The 27,823-nt window shown below is 48.5% G+C and overlaps 12 protein-coding genes across 12 annotated transcripts; 5 read left to right on the forward strand and 7 right to left on the reverse strand.

Annotated features, from left to right (window-relative positions):
- Nucleotides 1-1,246: 1,246 nt before the first annotated feature.
- On the reverse strand, nucleotides 1,247-1,901 carry N7518_004613 (med21 domain-containing protein; the record flags this gene model as incomplete). Its single annotated transcript, XM_057185540.1, has 2 exons — nucleotides 1,247-1,804; nucleotides 1,860-1,901. 2 exons carry the CDS (start codon nucleotides 1,899-1,901, stop codon nucleotides 1,247-1,249), a joined length of 600 nt encoding a protein of 199 aa, XP_057042310.1.
- Nucleotides 1,902-2,037: 136 nt separating this feature from the next.
- N7518_004614 (uncharacterized protein) lies at nucleotides 2,038-3,012 on the forward strand (the record flags this gene model as incomplete). The annotated part of the gene is made up of 1 exon (XM_057185541.1): nucleotides 2,038-3,012. One exon carries the CDS (start codon nucleotides 2,038-2,040, stop codon nucleotides 3,010-3,012), a length of 975 nt encoding a protein of 324 aa, XP_057042311.1.
- A 196-nt stretch (nucleotides 3,013-3,208) lies between these two features.
- Nucleotides 3,209-3,924, reverse strand: N7518_004615 (kinetochore Spc24 family protein; the record flags this gene model as incomplete). Its single annotated transcript, XM_057185542.1, has 3 exons — nucleotides 3,209-3,386; nucleotides 3,440-3,837; nucleotides 3,898-3,924. The coding sequence occupies 3 exons, from the start codon at nucleotides 3,922-3,924 to the stop codon at nucleotides 3,209-3,211; spliced, it is 603 nt and encodes a 200-aa protein (XP_057042312.1).
- Nucleotides 3,925-4,182: 258 nt separating this feature from the next.
- Nucleotides 4,183-4,866, forward strand: N7518_004616 (mitochondrial fission 1 protein; the record flags this gene model as incomplete). Its single annotated transcript, XM_057185543.1, has 4 exons — nucleotides 4,183-4,198; nucleotides 4,272-4,290; nucleotides 4,365-4,458; nucleotides 4,537-4,866. The coding sequence occupies 4 exons, from the start codon at nucleotides 4,183-4,185 to the stop codon at nucleotides 4,864-4,866; spliced, it is 459 nt and encodes a 152-aa protein (XP_057042313.1).
- Nucleotides 4,867-5,221: 355 nt separating this feature from the next.
- N7518_004617 (beta-class carbonic anhydrase) lies at nucleotides 5,222-5,941 on the reverse strand (the record flags this gene model as incomplete). Its single annotated transcript, XM_057185544.1, has 4 exons — nucleotides 5,222-5,452; nucleotides 5,541-5,680; nucleotides 5,741-5,778; nucleotides 5,856-5,941. The coding sequence occupies 4 exons, from the start codon at nucleotides 5,939-5,941 to the stop codon at nucleotides 5,222-5,224; spliced, it is 495 nt and encodes a 164-aa protein (XP_057042314.1).
- Nucleotides 5,942-6,327: 386 nt separating this feature from the next.
- Nucleotides 6,328-7,774, reverse strand: N7518_004618 (putative aminotransferase family protein (LolT); the record flags this gene model as incomplete). Its single annotated transcript, XM_057185545.1, has 2 exons — nucleotides 6,328-7,018; nucleotides 7,095-7,774. 2 exons carry the CDS (start codon nucleotides 7,772-7,774, stop codon nucleotides 6,328-6,330), a joined length of 1,371 nt encoding a protein of 456 aa, XP_057042315.1.
- Nucleotides 7,775-8,840: 1,066 nt separating this feature from the next.
- N7518_004619 (bZIP transcription factor) lies at nucleotides 8,841-10,122 on the reverse strand (the record flags this gene model as incomplete). The annotated part of the gene is made up of 3 exons (XM_057185546.1): nucleotides 8,841-8,965; nucleotides 9,018-9,978; nucleotides 10,042-10,122. The coding sequence occupies 3 exons, from the start codon at nucleotides 10,120-10,122 to the stop codon at nucleotides 8,841-8,843; spliced, it is 1,167 nt and encodes a 388-aa protein (XP_057042316.1).
- A 2,393-nt stretch (nucleotides 10,123-12,515) lies between these two features.
- N7518_004620 (uncharacterized protein) lies at nucleotides 12,516-13,206 on the forward strand (the record flags this gene model as incomplete). The annotated part of the gene is made up of 2 exons (XM_057185547.1): nucleotides 12,516-12,929; nucleotides 12,952-13,206. 2 exons carry the CDS (start codon nucleotides 12,516-12,518, stop codon nucleotides 13,204-13,206), a joined length of 669 nt encoding a protein of 222 aa, XP_057042317.1.
- A 1,234-nt stretch (nucleotides 13,207-14,440) lies between these two features.
- On the reverse strand, nucleotides 14,441-15,493 carry N7518_004621 (CAZyme family GH16; the record flags this gene model as incomplete). The annotated part of the gene is made up of 2 exons (XM_057185548.1): nucleotides 14,441-14,923; nucleotides 14,987-15,493. 2 exons carry the CDS (start codon nucleotides 15,491-15,493, stop codon nucleotides 14,441-14,443), a joined length of 990 nt encoding a protein of 329 aa, XP_057042318.1.
- Nucleotides 15,494-16,502: 1,009 nt separating this feature from the next.
- N7518_004622 (glycoside hydrolase family 16 protein) lies at nucleotides 16,503-17,684 on the reverse strand (the record flags this gene model as incomplete). The annotated part of the gene is made up of 3 exons (XM_057185549.1): nucleotides 16,503-16,921; nucleotides 16,984-17,544; nucleotides 17,594-17,684. 3 exons carry the CDS (start codon nucleotides 17,682-17,684, stop codon nucleotides 16,503-16,505), a joined length of 1,071 nt encoding a protein of 356 aa, XP_057042319.1.
- Nucleotides 17,685-20,583: 2,899 nt separating this feature from the next.
- N7518_004623 (uncharacterized protein) lies at nucleotides 20,584-21,003 on the forward strand (the record flags this gene model as incomplete). The annotated part of the gene is made up of 2 exons (XM_057185550.1): nucleotides 20,584-20,710; nucleotides 20,798-21,003. Coding segments are annotated over 2 exons (333 nt in total), but the record flags the coding sequence as incomplete, so codon positions are not given.
- A 182-nt stretch (nucleotides 21,004-21,185) lies between these two features.
- On the forward strand, nucleotides 21,186-27,725 carry acyA (adenylate cyclase acyA; the record flags this gene model as incomplete). Its single annotated transcript, XM_057185551.1, has 3 exons — nucleotides 21,186-21,364; nucleotides 21,472-27,361; nucleotides 27,417-27,725. 3 exons carry the CDS (start codon nucleotides 21,186-21,188, stop codon nucleotides 27,723-27,725), a joined length of 6,378 nt encoding a protein of 2,125 aa, XP_057042321.1.
- Between the last annotated feature and the right edge of the window lie 98 nt (nucleotides 27,726-27,823).

A 27,823-nucleotide genomic window follows, 5' to 3' on the forward strand; every position in this document is an offset into this window, starting at 1 on the left:
TCCGTCCATAGGGCGGTCATCAAGCGTCTCCTCGTATTCTGGAAGCAAAGCCCCGTAATCCGGCCGGCCTTTACCACGCAGCCAAGATAGCGGGCGACGTTCTCATGTGGATTTTTTATCAAAACCTCACAGATTCGTGCTTCTTAGAGTAGGTCTAAGCCGAGTGATGCTGAGTCGTCGTAGCCAGTGAGCCGGGGCTGCTTGATGTAGACGTCCGGCTTGTCAAAGTCGAGGCATTGTGTGAGACCATCTTCTAGCAGGGGCCATATATGCTCTTGTGGAATCTTCTCAAGGCGGGATTGATCGATAACGGAGAGTAGATCCTCTGGGCGCCCGACTACGTCGGGCACATGGATTCAAAAGTAGTTGTCGCCATCCTGGAAGATGACAACGATATAGAGGAATTCAGGGTCGCCATCGAATGCCCAGCGCTCTGCCATAGAATGATAATGCATTTTAATGAGACAGTGTTGGCAGTTCTTTCTTTTAAGAGGAAAGAGGAAAGAGAAAACTGGGAAGGTGTGTGGTATGAAGAAGGATCATGGCACGGCGCATATTTAAGTACTGTTTTGGACTGAGAAAATTTAGGTGATACAGCATCAAGCGATCAACAGTACTCCGTAGTATTCAGGGGGTCTATTCTAATACGGGCTAAGAGGGTGGCAGCAGATGCTGTTACCCGGTGGATTGCCAGGCACAATCCCTACAAAATGACTTGTCTATATGTAGGTACATAACTGTTATTACTTTTAATGTGTCGTCCTCGTTCAAAATAAGATGACCTGGACTAAAATCCAAGTTAGAGTGAAAGGAAATATCCCCTAGGGCAGACGTTGTCCACCAATATGATACACGCGAGAAATGAATGTAAACAAAATGAGCAAGGTCAACCTTGCAGAATCATATCACAGAGCAAAGGCGGGTAGTAGAGCGGACAATATATGCTGTATTTATTGAAACACACTGGACATGTTATATAGTCTAGAAGCCAATTCTCTTTTCCGCCTCATGTGTGCCCCTGCTAGATCCTCCATTGCAACTCGTGATTAAGCTAGCTACCTCCGAGCGAGAATTGAAATGGTGCTATCATGTGGTATTCGTGGTATGTGTCTGTGCAATCGGTAAAAGATCCCCCCACACATAGCGCCTAGAATATAGCAAAGAAAATGAAACCCCACGCTAGCCCTATCTGTCTCGTATAACTCCCAAAGTGCACATAAATCATATATCCTAAGAACACGCATGATCAATTCTGGGAGTACCCATCTCCATGGATACCCACAGCGACAGCACCGAGAACATCCTCCAGCCGAGTCCGCAACTTTTTCAACTCCCGCACTTTCGCAGCGCGCTCTTTCTCAACGTCTCTAAGCTCTGTCTCCAGTTCCCGGATTCTGCTCTCCTGCTCAGCCTCAGAAGCGCCAATTCCAGGAAGCACAGAGATAAGGTACTCGATCTGCTGTTCCTTGATAATGAGATCACGCGCAAGTTCCCGCTGCCGGCTCGCAAATGTGCTGGGTGAATCCGGCGCGGGAGGAAGATTGGAATCTCCACCTTCTGGTGCAGTCCCCGGTGCAGCTCCGGGTTGTTGAGGAGGCGCAAGCGGGGGTGATGCATTTCCTGCAACGACGGCTGCACCCCCCACTTTATTTGCGACGGCCGCTGGGACCGGTGGTGATGACGAGTTCTTGGCCATCTTTGCTAAGGCTGGTGCTGCGTCGGGGACATTAGGTGGTGGTGTTGTAGGGGCATTGTCGTGGTATGTTGTGAGATAGCCAAGCGTTGCGTAGAATTGTGTTGCGAGCTATTTTGTATGGTGAGCAAGGGGTTGAATGTACGTTCTGCTCAGTGGATTTTACCTGATCCAGGCAAGTCTGGAGCTGCGTGAGAACGTCAGCCATAGTAGCGACTCGAAAAGAAAATTAAAGTAGCTTGAAGTAGCTTGAGAAAGATCGGCAGAACGCCTGGAAGAAGCGGAGCAAATGCGGAGAGAAGCTCTAATGCGGTGAGGCGGGCTTGTCTTTCTCACATCACTCAATGCGCCTGTTGCGACTGCACCATGGCCTTGCTGCCGGATACTCTCCCTTGGGAGTCAGACAAGATGCCTGTCGCTGCTTTTCCAGCTCCAGAATTTATCATGAGCTGACACCGTTCACCCGCCGGCTCTTTAAACTCCCCTCGGCCCCATCTCCGCCCTCGCAACACCACAATGATTTGACGACATTTCTCTCTTACGCGGAGCATATTTCTCTTCCGGTGGCGAGTTCGGTACATGTCGGCACGCACTACGAATACACCGTTCTCAAAACCCTACGCCGTTATGCGCTAAGCCTCGACCGCATCGGCGGGCGCGACGACGCCGGCATCGACCTCGTTGGGACTTGGCACCTCCCGGAGCGGGAACGAGAGCGCGCACTCCGTGTACTGGTACAATGCAAATCACTGAAGGCCAAAGTGGGTCCTAATGTCGTCCGCGAGCTAGAAGGAACCTTCCGCCAAGCACCTGTCGGGTGGCGTACGGACGAGACGGTTGGCGTGCTGGTGAGCCCGCGCGAGGCAACCAAAGGTGTTCGTGATACGTTAGCTAGGAGCAAATATCCGTTGTTCTGGATGACGATTGAACGGGACGGAACCTTGAAGCAGGCACTTTGGAATGCCCGTGCAGAGGAACTTGGAATTGGCCCTCTAGGCGTGGAAACACGATATGGAATCACAGAAGACGCCGAGTCTGGCTCGGTTACAAAGGAAATGATATTGACCTGGGATGGATGTGATATCCCCGATATGGACCGCGTGGAGCAAAACCTCGTCGAGTTCGCCGAGCAATGGGTCGCATCCTGGGGTATGGACTTGTCGGAAATTCAGAAGGGGGAGCTTCTGGATGCTGTAGAAAGAGTTCTACCGCATAATGTCTCTTCTCAACTGCTTAATATGACAGTATCGGACGCAGACCGGAAGAAGGTCATTCAAGCTTTACAAGAGCGCCTACAACAGCAGCCGGCATCGGAGTGAATGCTCTACTACCTGAAAATATGCCATGGCCAGGCAGCCATAGAGCTGAAATATATAAGAAGAATTGTATCACTCATGACAGAAAATAATCCAAGGGTATAGAAACACCAACGGCGGTAGAAAGAAACGGCTTCCAGCCTCCAAAAAAACAAACGCCAGAGAGCACAGACACCCACAAAACCATCCATCGGCATGATCATCCTTGCATCGTTGACCAGAAGTAGTTTGCGTAGAAGAAGCGGGAGAACTTCGGGTCGATATTAACGACATGAACATCGCCCTTGCGGCTATTGCGAATGACCGCTCTGTTGAAATTGCCCGCCTCATCGGGCTCGATATCAACACCAAGCGAACGGAATATCTTGAGACGCAGACTAAATAGCTATTAGCAAGAGTATCAATCCAAGACTGAGACATAGGAACGAACATTGTCGCATCATCAGCCTCACGCTCGCGCCGCGTTGTTTCATCGCCCTCGAGACCCTGGGACTCTAGGTCGACCAGTCTTTCCTTCAGCATCTCCAGCTCGCTCTCCAGGCGCTCGCTTTCAATTTCTAGCTCCGATGCAGCTTTGGCAATGCGAAACTTCTTGGTGTCCAACTCCACAATCTCCGCCGCGTGTTTGCCCGAGTCGTGTACGGCCACGGCTTCTTCGTGCTGTGTAGATAGAGAATTCAAGTGACGTGAAAGCTTTCGCATTGCCGACTCGGCCTCGCGAATGCGCAGATCGCGCGATTGCTGGAGGGTTGAGAGCGAGTCATTGATGCGTGTGATGGCTTGTTTATCGGGGTGGATGTTGAAGTTGCCGATCGTGTGGTGGATGAGCTGAAGGCGTCAGTAAATTTCTTAGGCCTAAATCATGAGAGCAAATAGATTAGCACATACAGTTCCTGGGTCCTCGTCGAGCAACATGGTGTCGGTGGTTACAATATACAGATGTCGGGATAGTCGGTTGTTTTGGGTTTGTTGCGGCAGCAACAGCCACAGCACAGCCACATATGTTGCTCCTCCGCAAAGTGACGTTGAGCCTGTGATTTCTCCGTCCTCGCTTTTGCCTTCACGCCCAACGTGACCACGACTCTTACTTTTGACAAACTACAATCAAATTGTTGAAACTTTCGTTCTAATCAATATTGTTCCGTCTTAAAACCACCAACTCCATATCTCGCCATGTCCAATCTTCCATGTAGGTGGTTCCGACTGATTGCCTGATGCCTGATGTTTGAAGACTGCCTTGCTGACTTGTTATGTCACTCCAGACGCCGCTGATGCGGAAAGGTTCGTTTTCTGCGGATAAAGCCCGAAAGAAAAAATCGGAATCGTCCGAACTGACTTGACTACCGCCGACACAGTCCCTTGAAACCCGCGGAGCTACAGGTCCTGAGAGCCCAATACGAGAAAGAAGGCGACTATGTCGGGATCCAGACAAAGTTCAACTACGCATGGGTATCGTTTATCTAGCCCTGATCAGGTGTGCCCGCGCTAACCGGTGTTCCCCGCCTATGCGGGGGTGATCTTGGATAGGGTCTGATCAAATCCAACATCCGTTCCGAACAGCAAGAAGGTGTTCGCTTGCTTTCAGAGATCTTCCGTGGAGCTCCGGAGCGACGACGCGAATGCCTCTATTATCTAGCCCTCGGCAACTTCAAGCTAGGGAACTACGGCGAAGCCCGCCGATACAACGATTTGCTCCTGGAGAAGGAGCCTGCAAACCTCCAGGCTGCCAGCCTTGGGTCGCTCATCGATGATAAAGTCGCCAAGGAGGGTCTGGTAGGCGTCGCGATTGTTAGTGGCTTGGCTCTCGTCGCGGGTATCGTTGGTAGTCTGGTGATCAAGGGAGCCAGAAGACGATAAACACCTGTTGAGGATTGGCAGGCCATGACAGCCTAAAGGGTGTCCGTCTAGAGTATAACCACTTTGTATATTTTTCGTGTGGGATCTGATTCCTTGGCCATTGGCGATCTTTTTATTGTCGGAGCATCCGAGGGCGTTATATCTTTTTCTCTACTCTTTGTCTCTCTCTCTCTTTCTCTTTTTAAGCCATAAGTATAGTTGTGGTATGCTACATACTTGCCAAAATTGTACATGACCCAGGATTCATCTCATGCATGCATAGCCCTAGGTTCGGTCTAGTAGCACAGGAATTTGGTCACATTTATAGATTGCTGCTAGTATATATCTCAGCATCGAAGCTTACCATTGTCAATCACTAATTCTCTTCAACACGAACAATCTTTCCAGTCTCAACTTCATACACATAGCCTGTGATAGGAACATCCAAGACAAGAGGACTATCCTTCAATATCTTAATGTCATCCCGAACACTCTGCTCGACATCCTTGAAAGCCAAAAACGCAATATGATCGGCGTTCTGGTGTAGATCCGCACGGATCTTATCTTTGAGTTCCTCGTCGGTAAAAGTGAGCATTCCACAGTTGGTCTGAAGATAATCAGCAATTAGTCCAAAGATTGACAAGATGTAAGCCAGGGTCTAGGCTTAATCTCAATGGTTTGTAGGGGTTGGGTACATGATGCACGATAACGATCTCGCGGGTGCCGAGCAGCTGCTGCGAGATGATGACGCTGCGTAGTGCATCTGTGGCTCTGCCGCCGGCATTGCGGATTACATGGACATCGCCTTCTTCAAGGCCGAGGGCTCGGGCGGGATCTTTAGGATACTTAGGTGTGAGTATCATTATCCATCAGAAGTACTGCAGAGTATACGGACCGAGGCGCGCATCCATGCAAGCCACCACGGCTGTCTTTCTGAAATAGAGTCAGATATGTTTTTTTGCAGGGGACCGGGGTAAAAGTTGGAGCTAGAATGAGCGTCATCGACGTACCGCTGCGGGGGTAGCTGTAGGTCACCCTTGGTGAAGGATGCGACGTATTTGGCATTAGCTGCTTCGAATTCCTTTGCGACAGACATGATGGTTTCAGTATACTTCAAATAGATTAATTTAGAGGACCTTGGGGGTTGAGAATTGGTATTTAAAGAACCCGGACACCCCGCAAAGGTGTGATATGGCGAAAGAAAGGCAACATATTCTACCAATGCTTGAATGGCGCAATAATCTTCAGTCCCCGTTTCCTTTCCTAATTTAGTCTGAAGAACCTTAGTTCATTCGACATTTGCCCTGCATGAACTTGTAAGGCTAGCCCTAAAATCGACTATTCCTACAACTGTTGTAGGCAGTATCGCCACCCTAGTTTTGACTTAAGTATTACTCCTGACTGCAATATAAACCTGGTTATGAACGTCTATAGTGATTGTTGCAATTATTGCTACTTGATCAATGCTAAATATAGACAATATCAAGCCTTGAACTCCTTCTTCGCAACCCGCTCAGAAAGTTCACGCAAGACAAGCCCAACAGATTCAAAATCACTTGTCTCCAAGTAAGTCTGGCCACTCAGACGAGTCCATAGCCAAGGGCCATGGCGGAAAACTGGCAGGAAAGTGTTGTGCACGTCCGTCAACTGCGTCTGGATCCAAGCAGCTGCCTTAGCAGCTTCTTCCTCAGACAACACGGCCAAAGCGGTTTTGTCGGAGGATTCCTCTTTTCCGGCAGAAGCAACAGCAATAGGCAGCCGGACTGTAGTCATGGCACACTGGCGCATACGGCTCTCCTGTCCAGGCTTCAGATCAGGTTCTTGCAAGACATCGGTACCGAGAGCGGCAGCAACAGCGTCTGCGCCTTCATTTGCAACACGTTGGGTGTATGCAATAATAGCATCCTCGCCTCCGCAGACTTCAGCGCGGAATTTCAGCGCTGCTGGGACGCAAATGTACGCGGAGTCATCAGTAGTGGCGACGAACTCGAAGAGTTGCTCAAATGCAGTCTTTGTCACGGGAGCGTTCGGGTCCTGCAGCACCGAGGCGTTAGTCGCGGGAGAAGCCGGGGCTGGGATAAATCCCCAAGATGTTGGCAAGGTGGTGCGCATAAGATGCTGGTTACGGCGTGGGACGTAGAGGACTGCACAGCTGCGGGGTGTGTAGAGCCATCTTTATGAAGCCGAGTCAATATTTGGGATTTTGCTGAAGTTATTGGAAAGGATAGAATATTGGGGATAGTTCATACTTGTGACAATTTGATACTAGGAAGTCAGGCTGTAGCTTCTCCATATCGAGATGGATATTTCCAACGCCGTGCGCAGCATCGATGACGCTCAAAATACCCTCTTCACGGCAGATTGCAGTGATCCGTTCAAAGGGGAAGCGCACACCCGGATTGCTGACGATGGCATCGAAGACGCTGGCCCGGACTTTCAGTCCCTCTTCACGAGTTTGGCGAATCACCTCGCGGAAACGGCGTTCTAGCTCGTCTTCGGTGATGGGGAACTGGAAAGATACTTTCCTGGGCTGCAGAGAGCTATGCTCTTGGAGCGAGATAACACCCTTCTCAACAGCACCGTAGACGGGCTCAAAGTAAATAAGTGCCTCACCCGGTTGGAAATCCAAGTTATAGAGTACCGTCGCTACGCCGGTAGTCGCATTTTTAACAAACACGCACTCATCACGCCGAGCGTTGAGGAGCTTTGCGACAGCCTCACGAGCTTCGTCTAGATACTTCGCGTGGTATCGGCGGATGTATGGATCTGGCCGCACATCGGCGAGATCCATGAAGGCACGCTGTGCGTCCTTAACCGGAATCGGATGGGCACCAAATGACCCATGGTTCAGGTTCTTATAGGCAGGATCGAACAGCCAGTGCTTCAGCATCGGCTTGCCGAATGGAGTTGATTGAGTTGTCGCGGTCATGATGTTGGGGCAATGCAAGAAATGCTAGTCGGATAAGTTCGGAACACCGCAACGTCAACGGGAGGAAGAGAATTTAAACACAAAAAACGAGGCGCAATGACTGAAGTTGGCTCTGTGATGACTTTATCACTGCTTCAAATATCGAGAGGTCTGATCCTTTAAGGTGAGTCACGCCGAGCCAATGACGACTGCGAAGACGACCCCTCCTGCGATGCTAACCGGAGATCCACATGTCACCGAAGGGCGTAAAAGTGGAAAATTGCTTGGAAAGCTGAGATGGAGGATGCGCATGAGATAAGTATGCTAATTTTCATTGCTCAACACGATTCCACAGTAGATTTTGGGGACCGCGATCGAAAAAATAGTCGTTCTATAGTAGTTCATCCCAATACAATTGTAACATTCGCACTATCTTGAGTAGATTGAAGGTGCAAGAGTTTGAAGCTAAAAGGTAACCTATAAGTTTATACTCTGTAGGTTAGGCCATTTCTAATTCACTTCGTATCAACCAGGAACTAAGGGAGAGAAACGAGCAGACCAATATGTATCATGATTCCTGAGATGATACGACTAACTTCAATGGTATAGATGGTTTCCTGATCATGAGCTCTTGCTAGAAATCTCAAAAGATCTAATTTCAGAAATCGGCAGCAAGGAAGATCCATCCCTATCGCAACCATTATACGACACGCTTGGTGACTGACTCGTGCACCTGAGGGTGCTAGTGCTCCACCATGATAGGATGATCTGATATGACCACGTCCACAACATGCCCGCTGTAATAGTTTATGAGCTCTCGGTGGTGTGAATATTCGAAATTCAAGCAATTTGCGCGGCAATCTTCGGCCCTGGGATCAGAGCTAGAACGCGGTGGAGGATTTAGCTTGCGCGTCCTAATCAAAGCGATTCCGTATTGGCGCTTTGCGCGGGAGTTGTGGACTCTCGTTCGATTGCTGTGGGGCTTGAACTAGAGGACTCGCATTGGCAATGTGGAAATTGGATGGACGAGTGGGATATTGTTCTAGGAAGTTAGGGCGTGCATTATATTTTACAGGTACAGATGGCGTTATAAATCACAAAGATTCTCGAAATCCCACGGCACACTAATCGTTGCCAGACGAAGAGCTTTTTCAACGCTCTGTCGTCGGAATGCCGGTCCACTCCCAACGCATATGGCTTCTTTTGAAAGGGCTACGGTGACATTAGTGGACTGCTTCAAGACATGCCGTTCCTAAATACTCACATTTGATGAAGGTCGTCATATCAATTAATGGCGAGACAGAGTATTCAAGACGGCCAGAGGAATCAGGCATGTTCTCAAAGATCGCTCTCTTGTCGCGCAGGTATCCTTGCACTCCGATGGCGTCCATCCACTCACCGGAAGCTGATTCGAGTGCGATTTGCCATATTTTAGACGAGACCTGGAGTTGTTCGTTCGTGAATGTGTTCATATTGGACTGAAGGGCGTGAAGCACACTAGCCTTGTGATCCGTCAAGGCACCGGTCTTGTCCTGAATGACATCGGAAAAGCCTGAGATCATACGATTGCGTTCTGGCAGACTCAGAACAGACCCGAAGATATGCGGGACTGTGGGGCTGTTTGGATTGTCGATGAGAAGGCGATATCCGCCCTGACAGCAAGTTCGGACTAGACGTTGTGCGATATTCCACTGCCTGTCAGGCACTATATTACTAGAGAGGAGATCTAGTGTTGAAGGGGAGTTCGATAATGGCGGAGTGATATGAGGAAATTGAACAGTGGGTGATGACATGGCGAGGTCGAATGGAAGGATGGATTGACTTTGATATGGTGGAGTAGGAGGGCCGGGCCAGCCCATAGCGGCTGATCGTATTATATCCTCGGCATCGGTCGAAGCTTCTGAATATGCGGCTGAATTATTATTTGTGGCTTGAGAGTCTTTTGCGGCCCGAACGAGGGTGAGGGCTCCCTCAGTCGGATCATCACTCCCGGCCTTCGCAAGCGACACGCATTGCTGAGTTATGGTTTGAAGAGCCGATGCGATATGTGGACATTGTGAAAGAAGTTGCTCTTCTATAAGAAGACTACTGAAGGAGAGGAAAGACTGGCTGATATTCTCGATGCCGGTTTCTAATTCGTGTACGCGATTCTGGAGGTTACCGATCGTGGTCTCCTTTCTTTTGCGATATGCCTGCTGCGCGAGCCGGAGTTGTTTGCGACGTCTCTATAAATTAATGATTATAAGCATACATATGCGCTTGGCTTGGAGCGTTGGGATATGACCCACCTCTGGTACTTCTTGATCATCGGTCACAGTTCGCGGACGGCCGCGTTTGCGACCACTCGGTTTAGCTGTGTCATCGCCCATTGTCCGGAATTAGATATGAGAAGATCGTATCTCGATTTATATTGAAATGGTGCAGCACTTGGAGTTTGTAAGAAGCATGACAAATGCAGAGGCGATGGATGATTATATGACTAGCCGAGGCATCGGGATGTTGAATAATCGAAAAATCAAGTGGATTCCCAGTGGCGGAGGCGGTTAGATGACATAAGACGTTGGCGATCGATGGAGCCATAAATACTCAGGTATATTGAAGGCTTCTATTGGTCAATTGACATTATCAATTACAATGGACCCACTTTCCTCTCCTTAATTCATACTACAACATACAACAGTCTACTTTATCACACTGAGAATATAGGGACCTGTGAAAACCAATGCGATTTTATTCTATTTAATCAATCCTTTGACTGTCTTCAATTTTCGCACCTGGGAGTTCGAGCCACGAAAGATATGCTAGTATGCGAGGTAAACCAACCTCTTATCAGGGTCATTCTCTGCCATAACGTAGCAGAAGCTTGTTGTGTCCTACATCTTTGCCTTAAGTGCCAATTAGCGAATATTTATAAACAGCAGTTTGCTGGAATTTCTGTGATATAGACGCAAACAGCGCTGCCAATTAGTGGAATACACCTGAATTTGTAACCTTGTAGGCACCTTCGCCTCTTCAACGAGTGTTATAATGCTGATCTTCATTTCCCTAGGACCGGCGGCCATAATCCAATTCTGAGGGGAGAAAAGATCAATCTTTTCACTAATTTCGAAGCTCCTTTGAGCTGCGGCCTTTTCCTCAAAACTGAATTGTCTGCTGTGCTTTTGGAGGGGGGGGGTTTACACTTGATCTTAGGTTGTCTTAATAATGTTCTTACAATACCCGCAAACAACCTTTTATCGTCAGCATCTTGGCCTACGCACCGAGACCGATCGCAGAATCACGGTGCATCATATAACCGTCGACTTTTTGATCGCTTTCATTAACTGATCGAGGATATATGCAAGCGTCCTTTGTGCACGGGCGTTTCTTGCAATGCTCAGAACTGAGGATGCTGAATTGGATACAAAAATCTAACCTTGAGTTCCCAGGTTTGGGAGGGCGTTGATGGCAAAGCTGGTGAACACATCCAGTTCAGTATTACCTCCCCCCAATAACATCATTCTTGCTTTAGTGGCCTAATTTGGACTAGTGGCACTCTGAACGATGTTGCGAGAGAAGCTATTACATCACGTCAGCCAATTGTCGGCTTAACTAATTTCCGAGTAGAGGTCTCTCTTGGCTAAATAAGGGCACTATAACCTACTGGATTATCAGGATGCTCCCTTTATCAAGATGCGCCCCATTAAAACTGTAGCCTTACCTCCATGAGGTTAGAGGGAGTCTCTCTGGTCCAGCCCTTGCCTGCCTTTCAGTAGTCTACGGAAGTAATGCTATAGTGATTCTTAAATCATCTTGCCCCTGTGGAGTTACCCCGCACGATCCATGTGTATCCTGGGAAGCTTACCCACAGTTCCCAGAGGACTAATTAGGTGGGCAGATAGACCAAGTGGGGTCAGACAACTGGCAAAGGGGTCGTGCTAGGTAGTACCTGATATGGTCTATGAGACTTCATACGGAACGATTCATTAAGCTTGAAGAAGATTGTTATGTCATTTTTTTCACCATATCTCCACTCATCCTGTATGCTGTCAGTTGAGGGTCACCTACGGATGAGGGCTAGGTCTATCGCGAACTTGAGCGCATTGTTAGTATCCAATGGATTCTATGATATTTGCAAAAGGTGGTATGAAGTGGAAACTCCAGTGTGTCAACCATGCTAGTTGGTATACGTGGTATTTTTGGCAAACGCGCCATTTAAAATCATCCTTGTCCAGAATTAGCCCCGGACTTCCGCCAGACTTCCGCCAGACTTCCGCCGGACTTCCGGTTTCCGTTACACTCTCCTAAGCCCTGCGGTGCTCCGGTGTGATTACTGAGCGCTAAGCTACTGGCTACAGATATGATATGATAAACCACAGAGGTCGAATCGACGCGTTCCGATGCGCTGATTGGAAGTAACGAATAGTGAAAGTCCCTTTTCCTCAATTCAAAGAAAAATTACCATCCCCAGTCCTTCTGAAAGAAAATGCTTCAGTCGCCGAACGACTATAAAAGGCACCATCATTCCAAACCCTGATAAGCCCCCAATGGCAAAAGTTGAGACGTTGAACATACACGTTCCTCTGGACTATCCTGTTAAAGAGTTCTTCAAGTCTGCAATCGTTGCTCTGTCCCTTTTCATTATCCCAAACCTGAAACCCAAAAGACTCCAAGTCAGCCAATATACACGAGGTCGGCCGATCACGAGGCTCAACCAATCACGAAATCAGCCTATATAATCAATTTGTCCCTATGGGACAATGCTCTTCCTACTTTAATCACCATGCTTCTGAATCCGTTCCGACCATGCGAGGGCTCGCCAACATTTCAAGAAGAGTATAGGGGCAGCTACGTACCAGCAGTTATCAATACAGGACATGGCCTCCAGGTTGTGGCGCCGGATACTCCATACGTGGCAGCGGCCGGCAAAGACAAGTTATACTTTATCGACACCCGCTTCGATGCTGAGACTGCAAAGCACGTGAAGGAACAAATCGAGAAGGCAACTGTACCAAATCCGGAGGAGTACATCGCTATAGACGAGATTTCAGCTACGGCGGAAATAAAAAACTCTGTGACCGGCGAGACGACATTCGTGTTCGACCCCTCCTATGCCAGGGTGCTGTTTGCAAAGGGAATAAACAGGCGCAACCCGGAGCTCAAACTGCCCGAGCATGAGCCCGCCGGCGATTGGCTAGTGACCTACAATTTGGAAAAAGGACTCACGGAACGAGCTAATCGGTTTTGCTACGATTTCGGCTGTTACTCCAATCAGGACTGCATACGGCCAAACACATAGCAACTGCCGGATTTGCCACCATTATAGGGTTGACAACGAGTGTGACGAAGCGTTGACTAATGCCCTCGGTGTGTGCCACCCTAAACTCTGTTCGAAGGCTGTCGACATACCAAAGGAAGATGGAGAGACGGACGCCAGCTATTATGAAAGGATGGACAAGTTGCACTGGGCATGAAGAGGTGTGGCGGGTGCGGGATTGGTCATCGATTTCAAAGAGAGCTAGGTGACTAGACCTTACTTGTTGGAATGTAGATCAATACTATATAGGTGAATGGCCCAGTTACCAGACTAACTGGGTCAGCCGGGGAATGGACTGAGCGCTATATATCATTTGAACTGTGTGAGTCGATATGTAAGTTGAGTATGCGCTCTAAGTTCTTATTCAACATAAGAAAATTGATTGGATCTTGCCGTTATCGCGTTTTGATCTGTTTCTGTTCCATGTGACTTTAAGCACTTTCTGTCCATGAATACGCGCGAGACATTAAGTAGAAATGACAGACCTTTCAGTTTCACTCTCTTCTGATTATCCTAGGTGACAAGCATGCAAGCTGGATGTCGGACCAAGCGACATTTCCGGCAAAAATGAAAGGGGAATGCGTCGGCCTGAAAGCAAATGAGCAGTAGTCGGTAGGGGCCAGAGTAAAACAAAGGGGGCGGTGATGAGTGCAAGATAGAGAGGTAGGAAGAATGAAAAAGTGAGAGAAACGAGGATGACCGGCGAAGACGGGTCTTTTATGTCAGAGGTCATAGGTCCCTATATTACATTTTAGATATTTACAACGTATCGATAGGAAGATATAACAATTCTAATAATCACGTTGGGGCTAGCTATTGGCATGTCGGAGCATAGGATACTCAATCTCGAATCAAGTTCGAAAGAAAGCGGCGACTCGTGAGAAAGACCCTCCTTGTTAGATGCGCCCTATTCGCTGCAGACGAAGTCAACATATTATCACTCATGTATCTAGTAAATTGGAAGATATTTCGATGACTGGAGATATATTAGGGCAGTCAGAATTAGTAAATCATTTAGCTTGTCACGATCATCAATTGCGATATATTCTAGGTCTTGACTCACACAAACGAGATATTTTAGGGAAAGCATTGCCCAGGTGGTGTGCTCGACATATGTCAGTCTAACAGATTAAAAGAAGTGACAAAGAAGAAAGTTATAGACGGCTAACATTATCTAGGCTCTCTGAAAAACCGTACCGCTGCACTTCTTACCCATCGCACCCACCATACACTTGACCTCTCCATCCATGTTAGACCTATCAGAAAGCAAACTAGGTCAAATTGCGCTATACTGTCCAGTTGAGCTCAAGCGAAAGTACTGTACAATCTCACGCAAACACGATACAACAATTGTTGAGAGAATGTAGATATAAGAGGCTGCATTAGCTTCCTCACTCCTCACCCATATCCTCGCTATATGCATACTCGCTAGTAATATCCTCGTCATCCCCGTTTTCGTCATCCGCATCATCGCCAAGGATGTACTCGTTGTAGATAGACTCGCTGTAGGTGTACTCGCTGGAGGTATCCGTGCTGTATGTGTGCTCACTGTGGGTAAGCCCACTGTAGGTGGACTCTGGGGTCGCTTCCTCCGTATCCATATTCTCGTGATTCGAATCCTCCTCATCCGAATCCTCACCCGAATCCTCACCCGAATCCTCATCCGTGTCCTCCTCTGTGTCCTCCTCCGTGTCCTCCCCATCCGAATAATCACTAAATAAATCCTCATCCTCATCCACCTCCGACAGGGACATGATTTTCTCAAACTCGATAGATTCCAAGTTTGGCAACTTTTCAGATAGAGCCTCAAAGCCCGCAATATAAATAATGGTTGGTATCTCAACTCGAAGATTCAACAACCTTGGGAAAAGCTTCTAGACGTATACAAGCAGCGGTTAGTTATATACTGCAGCAGAAGGATAGCCATTGAAACAAACCGGAATCCGACCAGTAAGATAGTCCCAGTGGTGAGGAAATAGTTGGATGGGCGCATGCCAACGTTCGATATAAAGTGTCCGGAGATTTGGTATATTCAAAGCTGGGGCACGGATACTCTCTTCGGTGCTCCAGCCGCGAAAGACTAGAGCAAGGTACAAAGTGCGTAAATTTGGGAAGACCAAATTTTCCAGAGCTGGCTGTACCACTGCTTCAGTCTTCTGGCTGTATGTTTTCACAGTTGCAGCCTTCACAAGGTCGGCATACATCTGGCGTCGGTCCGGGGAGACTTTTATCATGACCTCGTCGAGGTGCATCCCACCTGATATTTCGATGGAGCCCCATAATATACGTATGGCTTCATGGAACCACGTCTTATTCACCAAGGCGCAATTCAATACCCAACGTGGGCCATTCCATGTGTCTTTGGTCCAAACGAGGATTTCACTTACGATCTCTGGAAGAGCTAAAGCTCGATGGCCACTGAAAGTAACGATTTTGTCGCTCATGTTGGAAAGTAGTCAGAACTGATATTGCGAAGGAAGAAGTCGAAAGAGATGATATAGTCACAAATGAAACTAAAGTGAGGATGTTGTAAAGGATAAAGATGCTGTAAAGGATAGAATTCTCATCAGGGATTTCCTCCAATCTCACAGATGGCTCCGTAAAAGAACCATGGATCACATTTGTCTCCGGTTCCTGTTCTGATCTGTAGGGAGTAAGTCTTCTTATACTCCGTATCTCTTTTTGTTCCCTTGATTACCGTGAAACCCTGGTCCATGCCTAATGTTTGTTTGAAATGCTTGCAGTTGTCTATCTCATGATGGAGACTGTTTGTATTTTACTTTTCTGTTTTAATCCCTCATCGTGATGATCCTATCAAGATAGAGTGTACTCCGTACCAAACTCAGAGCCCCGTTGCTATTTTGGGACAGAAATCTCGGACTATGCCTATTGTACCAGCAAGATCCTGTTATAGACGTAAGTTGCATCTCTATCCTTTTTGCAATCGTACATATAATGATTCCCACATAGGTGAGAGTTATAACTGTTTGTATATATGGAGTAATAGGGCGTGTTAACAAAAAGACTAGTTATGGGTAGTCCAAGAAGCTATGAATGTATGTAGAGCACGCGTGTCTCATCAATTGGGTATTCCCATTTTGGCATCTATGAATGGTAAAGTAAAGTGTAAACAAGAAAAGAGGCTGCCTCTAACCACCCAAATGCTGCGGCTGTTTCGTTAGCCGTTGAAGTCATGGCTCATGTGTCATGTCCAATAAAAATATAAACCAACGCCGGGTCCAATGAAGTCATCAATAATAATACAAACGCTGAAGCGTACAACTCAATAAAATAACACACTCAAAAGAGCGCACAATACCTGCATATCAGGAGCTGGTGTGGTCCCGAAATCTCAACGCCAGAGCGGGAAAAGGCAACCGAATAAAAAGGCAATGCTGCTGACATAAAGCGGAAGGTAGACTGTGGGGGAAAGATTCGATATTAACGGAAGATCTAATCAGAAAGGGATTCGGGGGATTGCTCACTCATTGAGCCTCCACCTGGTGGCTTGTTTTGACCAGAACCAGACTCCCAGTCATACTGGGATCCTGTCGACGAGGCCGAAGGAGAGTCGGTCGCTACCCAGGGCCAAACATTTGGGGTTACCCAGCTCGTGGTTTCTTTGTGGGTTCCACTCCAGGGAACTGGGACGCTGTCGATGGTCGCAGTAATTAAAGGTGCGGACTCGGTCGACGTGGGCTCAGCGGCTTTGTTGCCATTGACTTTGCCTCCTTCTGCAACAATTGACTGCCATGAGCCACTTGTGTCACCATATTTGTACGAAGTTCCGGTGGAGTAATCCGTCACGGTCATTGACTTCAAATACATTTTGAAGGGGCCTTGGGTATAGTCTGTTTCACCACCAGCCCACTCTGCACAAACACAAGCTGTTAGCAAGCACGATCCAAGTAATTTGCAGGACAGTCCCACTCACCAATAGTGCCCTTGGCATTGTTCGAATCACCGCCAGCCCACACACCGACCTTGATCATCATCGGGCTCTGTGGATACTGGTTGGTGTCTGCCGTCTCGGGTGTGAGAACACGGACAGTCTTGCCATCAATCGCCCACACAATCTGGGTACTGGTCCAGTCGATGGAGAAAGTGTGGAATTCATCATGGTTTCCGGCATTGTCGTGGTAGGCGCCACGGCTATATGAAGTGGTGTCTCCTTTGCCGAAGTAATTGGTTTGCACTTGGGCGTTGTTTCCGCCCAGCCACTCCCAGTCAATTTCGTCCAAATCGTCGGACTGCAGAACTGCACTGCTCACGATTCCCGTGCCTGCTGCTGCCTTGATAGTGCATTCCACGCGGCCGAACATGATGTACCAGCCGGACTGAATCAGCGGGCCATCACCCTGCTTCGAAATAGTGAAGGTGGCACCATTCGTTGAGTCATATGTGACGGATCCAGTGGACTTGAAAGCATCCGATGCACCACTTGTGAAATCGAACGTCTTGTCAGATTGGCCAAATGCAGGATCAGCGGGACATGCTACTAGCTGTTAGTGACCTGCTGACACAACGGAAATTATGAGCCTCACTTTTCTTGGTCGGATTGCAATCCGTATAAGTCTGGGCCACGACCAGCGTGGAAGAGAGCAGGCCTAAAGCCGCACCAAAAAAGAACCGCATGGTGGGCCAAGCCGAGTATAAACTATAAGTAATGGTTGACTATTATGCAATAATGAAGATGAGTTGTTGGAGTTGATACGAGATGGGTAACAGGTGGAGGAAGAAGAGTGAAAAGGAGATTTCCAAGTGAAGGGAGTACCCCGACGGTCTTAAGACAATCTGGGCAGGTGCCAGCCTCCTCTGTTTCCGTGCCTTCCATTTTCGGTCGATCTGTGGGTCCCGGCTGTCATTGGACCAATCATATCCATCCCCGGATCGAGATTGTGCCAGCTACCGAGAGCTTCGCCACGTTGTCTCCATGGAGTTTACATGGAGTCATTCCATGTAGTCCCCCGTACATTCGACGGGTGTGCAGTTCAGATGCCAATGTACAACAGTTTTAGTGTGCACTGCATGTACAATGACTATTTGTGTGACAAACATATTCGATTAGGCATTCTTCGATCGAGAATACGTACGGGGTACGGTCCGCACTCCATACTTACAACATAGATATCCATTCGATGAGAATAGTCTCCTGAAAGAGCGGCAAGGCCCAAGCAAAACTAACAGGCGGTAGGGGACACACGTATATTAGGACCCACAATCCCAGCCTCTCGAATTTACTCTTACCTATTATTAGAGATGTGATCTCATGAAGATTTTCTCTGCATGACAGTGATTCATACTCCGCCTCCATACGGAGCCCTTGTCTCCTATCCGAAACAAATAGGTGTTAATACTAATCAATAGTCGTGGTTCCAATGTTCGGGCCAGGGCTACCTACCATTGGGCAGCCATTTTTCATTAGTTCTATGTAGCGGCCTGATGAATGATATGACTTGAACGACCAACCTGGAGCCTTTAATATCTGTAACTTTGACTTAATGGGCACTCTTCGCTGATCTAGATCTTGGTCGATATAAAGCCACCGATCTATGTAGGCGATCGATGCAAGGGCGATCCGTTGGGCACGGGAAAAACATAGACCAATGAGTCCTATTATGTTTCGATACTTATGACTTTTTTCTTTGGCTAAGTATGAAAACCGGAAGAAGAAGGAAAAATCTTCACAAAAGTGAAAGACTACTGGTACATAAGACCGTGGGCCATAAGAGATGCCGTTTGAACTTACTGTAATCAGGATGGTCGGAGTATAGGGCTATCTTTAGGACGCAAACTTCTTGCGGTGAGAGTTGTTGATGAGCTTTCTAGGCTTTTCTACGCAATCCATTCTATGCTTCCAGCTACATGTAACGCTGCTGAATGGATTTCAACATTCTCATCCGAAATTCTAACCATGTTTGACCTAATTGCCGGCTTTCTGTGGGCACAGTCCTGTCGAAAAGACTATGACTGTGAGCGGTGGTAAGGCGGCCTCCACTACTCTTCAAACCGACATGAAATCAACACCAATTCCACAGCCGAGATTCGTGCAAATATCGAGTTAGGTCTAGCTATATCTTAGGTTATAGATCAGGTGTGGTGTTGACATATATAGTTCAGAGTGATTCGGAGCTTGACACGTGGGTTTGTAACGCCGTGAGTCAACCATTTCGACTTTGAATAAGCGACAATGGGCACGGAAAAATCATGCTGCTCCACTCGTCTTGATCTGCAGGTGCCGTGGAATAGTGGTCTCCAGCGGATTGCTTTTGCTAGACCCACCTTTTAGTGTGTTGAATCATGAAACTGTTAGGAAGCTAGGTTATCCTAGTTAAATTACATTCCTAGACTCTTACATTCATACCGAGTATGAGCTCGAAGATTATGCTAAGGTGGTGTCATGACCGCATGGACACACTTTCGACATTCCGCTGTTACTAGAATAGCAAGATGTAGATGAATGGTCTCGTCTAGGAACTGGCTTAGAGCGTAGGGAGCACACTAAGGAGATATAATGTATGCCTAGGGCTATCGTTAACGACTAGCAATATACCTGCTTAGTTCAAGTCTAAGAGCGTATTTGATATCTAGATATTTCCAAGGAAAAAAAAAGCGTGCTTCATCTTCAATCGTTGCGCGATCGAGGTTACCCGAACTGGTTTTGATCTAGCCTACCTGTATCTCAGGGCTGTTCTATGGGCAGGGCTATTACGTATAGTACTGAAGCTCTGTGTACCATGATATCATAATCGATGGGTTTTATTTCGTAGAATTATCCTATCCAAAGTACTCCATATCTTTCTTATAGCTGGAATGGATATATCACAGGCCTGATAGATTGCAATGAAGGGAAAATGAGCCGTGCAACGGTAGCAATGCACTCCTTGGCAATCCGAGCTATCACCTTCCAGTGAGGCCAAAAAAAAAAAAAAATACGAGTACAACCGTGGAAATGCTACAAGGATTCTTTGTTACAGCCTCGATAACCTCGAGAGTGGAATCACCCCGGGGCGGGGATGACGGTCTAATGACTCGACTATACCCCGTAGAGGGCTATGCAATGGAAGTATGCCACACTTGTATGCTTTACAGAGATTTTGGTTACTTTATACAAGCTACTTGCGAGAAAATGTAAAAAAAAATAGAACAGAAGACTGTAAAAGTCAAGCAGAATAAAGACGGGGGAGCTCCACAGCCTAGCACGGACAGCATCACGGACCATACCCAATGAGAAAGGTTATATAGTATCTATAAAAAAACCTCAAAGAGAAGAGGTGAACAAGGGAAGAAATAAAGAAATGGAAGGGAATACAAAGAATAGTTTCAACTACATGCACCTCGTCTCCAAGTAATCTAGTTACTAGTTTAGGGTGAAGATGTTCCCAAGGTATTTTCTTAAGCGAAGTTGTTGGCGCTAAGAGCCTCATGACTTCCGATGGCCCAGTACCCGAAGCTCACACAGGTTTATTCTTCCATCTCTCCCTTATTACATGAATCTCATGTCGAGCTTCGGTCCTTTTGATTTTTTTATAGGGATCTTGGCTTTGCTCTCGATCGTCATTACGTTGATCCGCCTTTGTCACGAGTCACGACTATCCCCACTCTCCTTCTTCCCCCCCAATTAACCCTGGACCTCAATAATCACCCCGTACGCCTTGCCAGTATGCGCCCGGGTTGCCCTTAATCGCAATCACCTCCTAAGACCTCATGAAATAACGCCTCATTTTGACACTCGCGCCCGACGCTAGTCTTACAGCCTCGGTCTGCCTCAGCTTTTCATACGCCGTCCTCCGCTTTCCTCACGCCCCCGCTAGCTCTCCCAACTCCTCGCGCTCTTGGTGCCACCTCACTGATTTTCCTCGTCCGCAATTCAAATTGGATGTCCTACGGAGTGTATTCCAGCTATTATACTCTCTACCGCGTCGCCGGGTCGGCCTCCACAACGTGGCGCTAGCACCCGAGACAGCAGAATTGACAACCACACGTTGCAGCTCCCCCGGTCACCCACATCATCCGATAATCATCGGTTTTTTTTAATGCTGGACAGTTCTGAAATATCACCATATCCCAAGGTAAAGCTGGCTGCAAGTTGAACAGGGTTGCCGTGGTGGCATTCGGCCGAGTCTGAGCGCAGCCATGCCGGCGCGGGACCCCAACCAACCGGACAACCGTCAGGGTTCGGACAGCTCTGCAAATAGTTGGAGGTCGCAGGATACCGTGCGACACTCTGAGAGCTACTCTCGAGATGGAGATGAAGCCTTTACGGGAGGTCACAATGCCGACACGTTTCCCAGTTCCTTGAACATGGACCCCAAGTAAGCTTCTGTTCTCCAACGACCTGCTGACTCTCTACGCGGTCATGGCGCGTTGGATCCATGCTCAAAAAGAAGAGGCGCTAAGAATTCTTTATTTTTTTTGCCAGGCCCGACTCCTCAAAACTTCCTCGGATTGATTGGGGAAGTTCCATGTGGTCATGGAATTCCCCCGATATTTCTCCCACCGAGCAACGCAAACCCGCTGGCTTTAGCAATCACCGCGAGGCTTTGATAATTCCAAACAATCGAGATATCCCGTCTCAATCATCTGTCTCGAGTCCCCGACCTCCGCCCCTTCGCTCATCTCGCGCCGACTCCGACGAGATCGAGTCGATTGCCCCGTGGTCCACAGTCCCCAGCAGTGGTCAGCCCGATGCTAGCGGTACTTTCTATCACGATTACTCTGAACATGAAGCTTCGCCTGCGTCAACCACATTTCGTCCTGCGACCGGACGTACAATTGCGAGCGAACCCGCTGAGTTTGAATCCCATGGGGAACATCGCCGGCCATCTGCTGCAAGTGCAACCACGGTCAGTAGCCAGGGCTCTAGATCTAGTATTAGCCAAAAGTTCCGAAAGAAGCATTTGAAAGGCTTACTTGGAGATGACTATCATGCGCCTGGGGAGGATGACGATGGCTCCCAGAACCCGCCGAGCAGGCGTGGGGGACCAGTCGACCAGTTGAAGGCGCGAGAGAGGGCGAACTCAGATGGCTCACGCAATACGCCCGAGGGGTCCAACTCCTCGCAACGATCCCAAAAGTCACGGGCAAATAACCCGTTGCCCTCCAGTGACATCACTCCATGGGATTATCAGAGCTTTAATGACATCCCGCAGTATGGGGAGGCGCCAGTGCGCCATGTACCCATCGGCCCCGGTGGCCAGCGTCTTCCAACCTCGGAAAGCGGTCCTTCGGGACAGAGGGACCCAAGCCGACGGGGACCTGGCAGGCATCGTTCCTCACGAAGCAAAGAAGAGAACCCCACCCTTGCTGGCGATCTAGCATGGTCCCAACCCCGACCTGCTACTGGCAGAGACGACGTTGGACCGCGGCCGTTTAATGAAAACTACCTGCATTCGGCGACTGACATGAACGACTCTACTGCGTTTGGGGGCAGGTCGGCAAGTCCAACACCCAGTGTGCGTAGCGCATACCGAGACCCCGATCAGAACTCACAGCATCCCAGAATCGGCGGGTTCATCAAAAAGATCCTCGGGAAGTCGCATGACAAATCAAGGAACTCTTCTCCCCCACGACGCGATAGGCAAGGAAGCCTCGAAGGAAGTACTTCCTCTCGATACGCAGAGTCAGTAGATTCTGATCGAAAGAAAGATACTGGGAAGGGTCTGATGGTGGGAAGAAAGCTTGGTAATCGTCGTGTGTTCACTCATCAAGGTGGTGGTGGTGGTGGTGAACTTTATAACCCCAACAAGGACGAGAAAACTCAAGAGGAGAACAAGCATTTCTTCCATCTTGATGTCGATATGGAAAACCTGAAAGGGATTGTCCGTCCACCCTCGCCCGGGCAAACGAAGCGTGGAAGGGATGGGGCGATCACACCCGGCGACGAATCTAAATTCGAAAAGCCGTGGAATGCGCCTGAAAGTTGGCAGGTCAGGGGGCCCATTGACCCTACCTTGGAAGATCCTACCACGGAAGAACCCACCCGCGTCGGTCCTCGTGATCGTGAGACTTCGTACTTTATTCGAATCTTCCGAATTGATTCTACCTTTGCCACGCTATCGGCTGGTCCGAATGCTACGGTGTCCGAAATCCTCCTGATGCTTGGTCGAAAGTCTTTCTTGCAAGATCATCTCAACAATTATGAAATTGTTCTGCGAAAACATGATCTTTCGCGGCAACTTGACCACAATGAACGACCTATTCAAATGCAAAAGCGGCTGCTGGAACAAGTTGGCTATACGCAAAAGGACCGCATCGGAGATATTGGCCGCGAGGATCACAGTTATCTCTGTCGGTTCATCTTCTTGCCGACAAAGCTTAGCGGTTACAGCAGTCTCGATAGTGAACCAGGTTTCAACAAAGTGCAAAAATTCAGCCATGTGGATCTCCAAGGCCGCAGTCTTGTCACTATTCCAATCACGCTTTACGCAAAATCCTCCGAGATCATCTCACTGAACTTGTCGCGGAATTTGTCATTAGACGTTCCCAGAGACTTTATTCAAAGCTGCATCAATCTGCGAGAGATCAAGTTCATCGGGAATGAGGCTGCGTTCCTTCCACACAGCTTTGGATTAGCCAGCCGATTGACCTATCTGGATGTGTCAAACAACTGTCTCGAGGACTTGGATCATGCGGGTCTCGAGCGACTGACTGGTCTTGTTAGCATCAAAATGGCGAACAATCAGTTAACCAAGCTTCCCAGCTCTTTCGGCAATTTCCAAAACCTGCGAAGCCTGAACATGTCGTCAAATAGTTTCAAGGTCTTCCCTGATTTCCTTTGCAACCTCAAGAGTCTGGTTGATCTCGATATCAGCTTCAATGGCATAGAAGAACTTCCCAATATCGGCCGCTTGACCTCTCTCGAACGCCTTTGGATGACAAACAACAACTTGAGCGGGCCTCTCGATGATTCCTTCGGGGAATTAGTGAACCTCAAGGAGTTTGATGGACGCTTCAATGCTATCACCAATATCGATGCTCTCTCTAGCCTTCCACGACTAGAACAGATATTCTTTGGTCACAATCTTGTATCGCGTTTCAAAGGCTCCTTCCCGAGGTTGCGAAGTCTATATCTGGACCACTGCCCTATGACGCAATTTGATGTTGACGCCCCTATGCCAACCTTGACTACTCTAAACCTCGCCTCTGGCAAGCTCTCCCAATTCAGAGATACAATTTTCGAGAATTGCCCGAATATAACGAAGCTCGTCCTCGACAAAAATCATATTTCCTCGGTTTCGCCTCAGATCGGCAAGTTGCGTCGACTCGAACGCTTCAGCATGATCAAGAACCCCCTATCATCTTTGCCTCCGACTATGGGCTGCCTTGCGGAGCTCAAGCATCTCAATCTGAGGGAGTGCAATTTGAATTCTCTACCAGCCGAAATTTGGCATTGTGCCAAGCTGGAAATACTCAACATCTCCTCCAACATTCTGTCGTCCTTTCCAAAATGCGGTGCTCCGTACCCTCAAATTCCCGGTGAACCTGCAAGCACACCAGGGACTACACCAGGCATTGCTGAAAACCCCAGCTATGAAGATGTAGGTCCACTGGATGAACAAAATCTACGTCGACCCAGTCAAACATCCAATGGTGGTATGAATCTTGTGTCACCGAACGGGCATCGGAATCCTTCAACCGCCCAATCTACTAGGAAGGTATCGGGGGCGTCGCCATCATATACCGACCCCAACTCGGGGCATCGGAAGGACTCAAACTTCTCTCAGCAAATGGCAATGACGTTTGCGGCGTCCCTTCGAACACTTTCACTTGCCGACAATAGACTTGAAGATGATGTTTTCCGGGAACTATCTTTGCTCCCAGAGCTGCGTATTGTCAACCTTTCCTACAATGACCTGACGGAATTACCGCAAGGAATTCTCAAAAGGTGGCCATTGATTTCAGAGCTGTACCTGTCCGGTAACGAGTTGACCTCTCTCCCATCCGATGACCTAGAAGAGGGAAGCAATCTCAAGGTTCTTCATATCAACGCAAACCGGTTCCAAGTCCTACCTGCAGAGCTTTGCAAGGTCAGCAAGCTTTCTACTCTGGATGTGGGGAGCAACGGACTCAAATACAACGTGTCAAACTGGCCTTATGATTGGAACTGGAACTGGAACCGTAATCTCAAGTATCTGAATTTCTCGGGCAACAAGCGTCTAGAAATCAAGCCAAATATCGCCTCCCTGGGTCCTCCGGCCGCCAATGGTGCTGACCTGACTGATTTCAACTCCCTGACTCACCTCCGTGTTTTGGGACTGATGGATGTCACACTCACCATTCCCACCATCCCAGAGGAGACTGAAGATCGCCGCGTGCGGACATCTGCCTCATTGGCTGGCACTCTCGCCTACGGTATGGCCGACTCTCTTGGTAAGACCGAGCATCTATCTATTATTGATATGATTGTCCCGCGGTTGAAGCAAGATAATGTGGAAACGCTCCTGGGAATGTTTGACGGACAGACACTTTCCAGTGGTGGTTCTCGCGTCGCAAAGTACTTGCACGAAAATTTCACATCTACTTTCTCGTATGAGCTTAAGAAGCTGCAGCGAGATCACGGCGAAACACCAGTAGATGCACTCCGACGGGCATTCTTGGCATTGAACAAGAATATGGCAGGCTCTGCCTACAGGTCCATTGATGACCGTGAGATCCGGCAGTACCATCGAGGATCGACTGCGGCCAAACTGCTCAATCAGGACGACATTCAGTCCGGGGGTGTCGCTACTGTCTTGTATCTGAACAACATGGACTTGTACGCCGCTAATGTCGGTGATGCTCAGGCTATTTTGATCCGTTCAGATGGTTCAATGCTTTCCTTGACGCAAAATCATGATCCCGCGGAACCTAACGAGCGTGCACGCATTCGTGCAGCGGGAGGTTTCGTGTCTCGCACCGGAAAGCTGAATGACGTACTCACCGTATCGAGGTGCTTCGGCCACTTCCCTATGATGCCTGCTGTCATTGCCGCCCCTGCTACAATGCACGTCACCTTGACGGAACAAGATGAGATGATCGTGTTGGCATCAAAGGAACTCTGGGATTATGTTACTCCGGAAGTGGTGATTGACATTACTAGGAGAGAACAGCCAGACTTGATGTTTGCAGCTCAAAAGTTACGTGATTTGGCCATCTCATTCGGTGCCACCAACAAGCTGATGGTGATGATTCTTGGCGTTGGGGAAATTCAAAGGCGACGCCCAAAGCCTCGTCCTTCTCTCAGCACTGCCTCATCCACGTTTGCTGAAGAGCAAATCATCCCAACCGCCAAGCGTCCCAAGAAGCGCGATGGTCCTGGAGATTCGCGACTCGCGCGCTTTGAACATGTAAATGCTCCCGAGGGTGAATTGACTATCATGTTCACTGATATCAAGAAATCCACGGGTCTATGGGAGATTTGTCCGGATGCGATGCGCTCTGCTATTCAAATCCACAATGACATCCTGCGCCGGCAACTTGCGATCTTCGGTGGCTATGAGGTCAAGACAGAAGGTGATGCTTTCATGGTGGCTTTCTCAACCACGACGGCTGCCTTGCTGTGGTGCTTCAACTGTCAAAACCAGCTTCTTGAAGCTGAGTGGCCTACAGAGATTCTCGATCAGCCCCAGTGCCGAGTTGTGGTCGACATGGACAATAATGTTATTTTCCGTGGCCTGTCTGTCCGCATGGGTGGCCATTGGGGCGAGCCTGTCTGCGCGAAAGATCCGGTCACCAGTCGAATGGACTACTTCGGTCCAATGGTGAATCGTGCTTCGCGAATCTCTGCCGTCGCGGATGGAGGACAAATTTTCGTTTCCTCCGATTTCATGACCGACATCCACCGCAGCCTCGAGATTTTCGCGGATGCTGAGCGTTCTGCATCCACTAGCTCGACCGACAGTAACCAACGGGGCGATAGTCTCGGCCACAACATTCGTCGCGAACTGCAACAGCTCAACAGCCAAGGTTTCGTTATCAAAGATCAAGGTGAAAGAAAGCTGAAGGGTCTGGAAAATCCGGAACCCCTCTACCTTGTTTACCCCTCCTCGCTTTCTGGTCGCATGATCACTTCGGAAGAATCACAGGATCGTGATAGCGCCGCTGCAACTATCAGCCCAGATAACCAACTTGACATCCAGACAAACGTCATTTGGCGTCTCTGGGAAGTCACACTCCGTCTCGAACGCCTTTGTGGTGCTATGGAGCATCCAAGTGAACCAAGCTTCAGAGAGCCGAACGTCGCTCTGTTCAACATGGTTAAGAGGCACGGAGGTGAGCTGAACGATTCGACCGTTCTCAGTTTGGTCGACCAACAAGTCACCCGCATCGAGGTTAGTATCACACAGGCTCCCCTTTCGTTATACTTCCAATCCTAACAAATTCCAGGTATGCATCAATACACTCTCCATACGCCATATGATGCGTCCCTTCAAGCCAGGCGATACCCTCAGCGATCACGCCGTACCCATTAGCGAGGTACTACAGCAATTACAAACACAACTTGCTGAATTCCAAGCTCTCAAGGAGCAGATGGCCGTTGGTGCTGCGGGCAACATCGGCGGTCCACCATCTCGTGATATGATGGGTCATTCGGGGAGTATCGACAGTGGTATTACCTCCACGTCGTCATCATCTTCCCTCAATCTCAACAGTGATATCAATCGCTCTTTTGATTCTGGGCGCGGCTACCATTGATTTCTGCTCTATAGCACTAATTTCAATCCCACTTTGGTTGGTTGGCTTTCACTTCCTTCTTAGCTTTTTTTCTCCTTGGTTGTATCTCTTTGGCTTTA

The sequence above is a fragment of the Penicillium psychrosexuale genome (genome assembly GCF_028828465.1).
Source record: "Penicillium psychrosexuale strain IBT 29551 chromosome Unknown utg000003l, whole genome shotgun sequence".
Classification (NCBI taxonomy): Eukaryota; Fungi; Ascomycota; class Eurotiomycetes; order Eurotiales; family Aspergillaceae; genus Penicillium; species Penicillium psychrosexuale.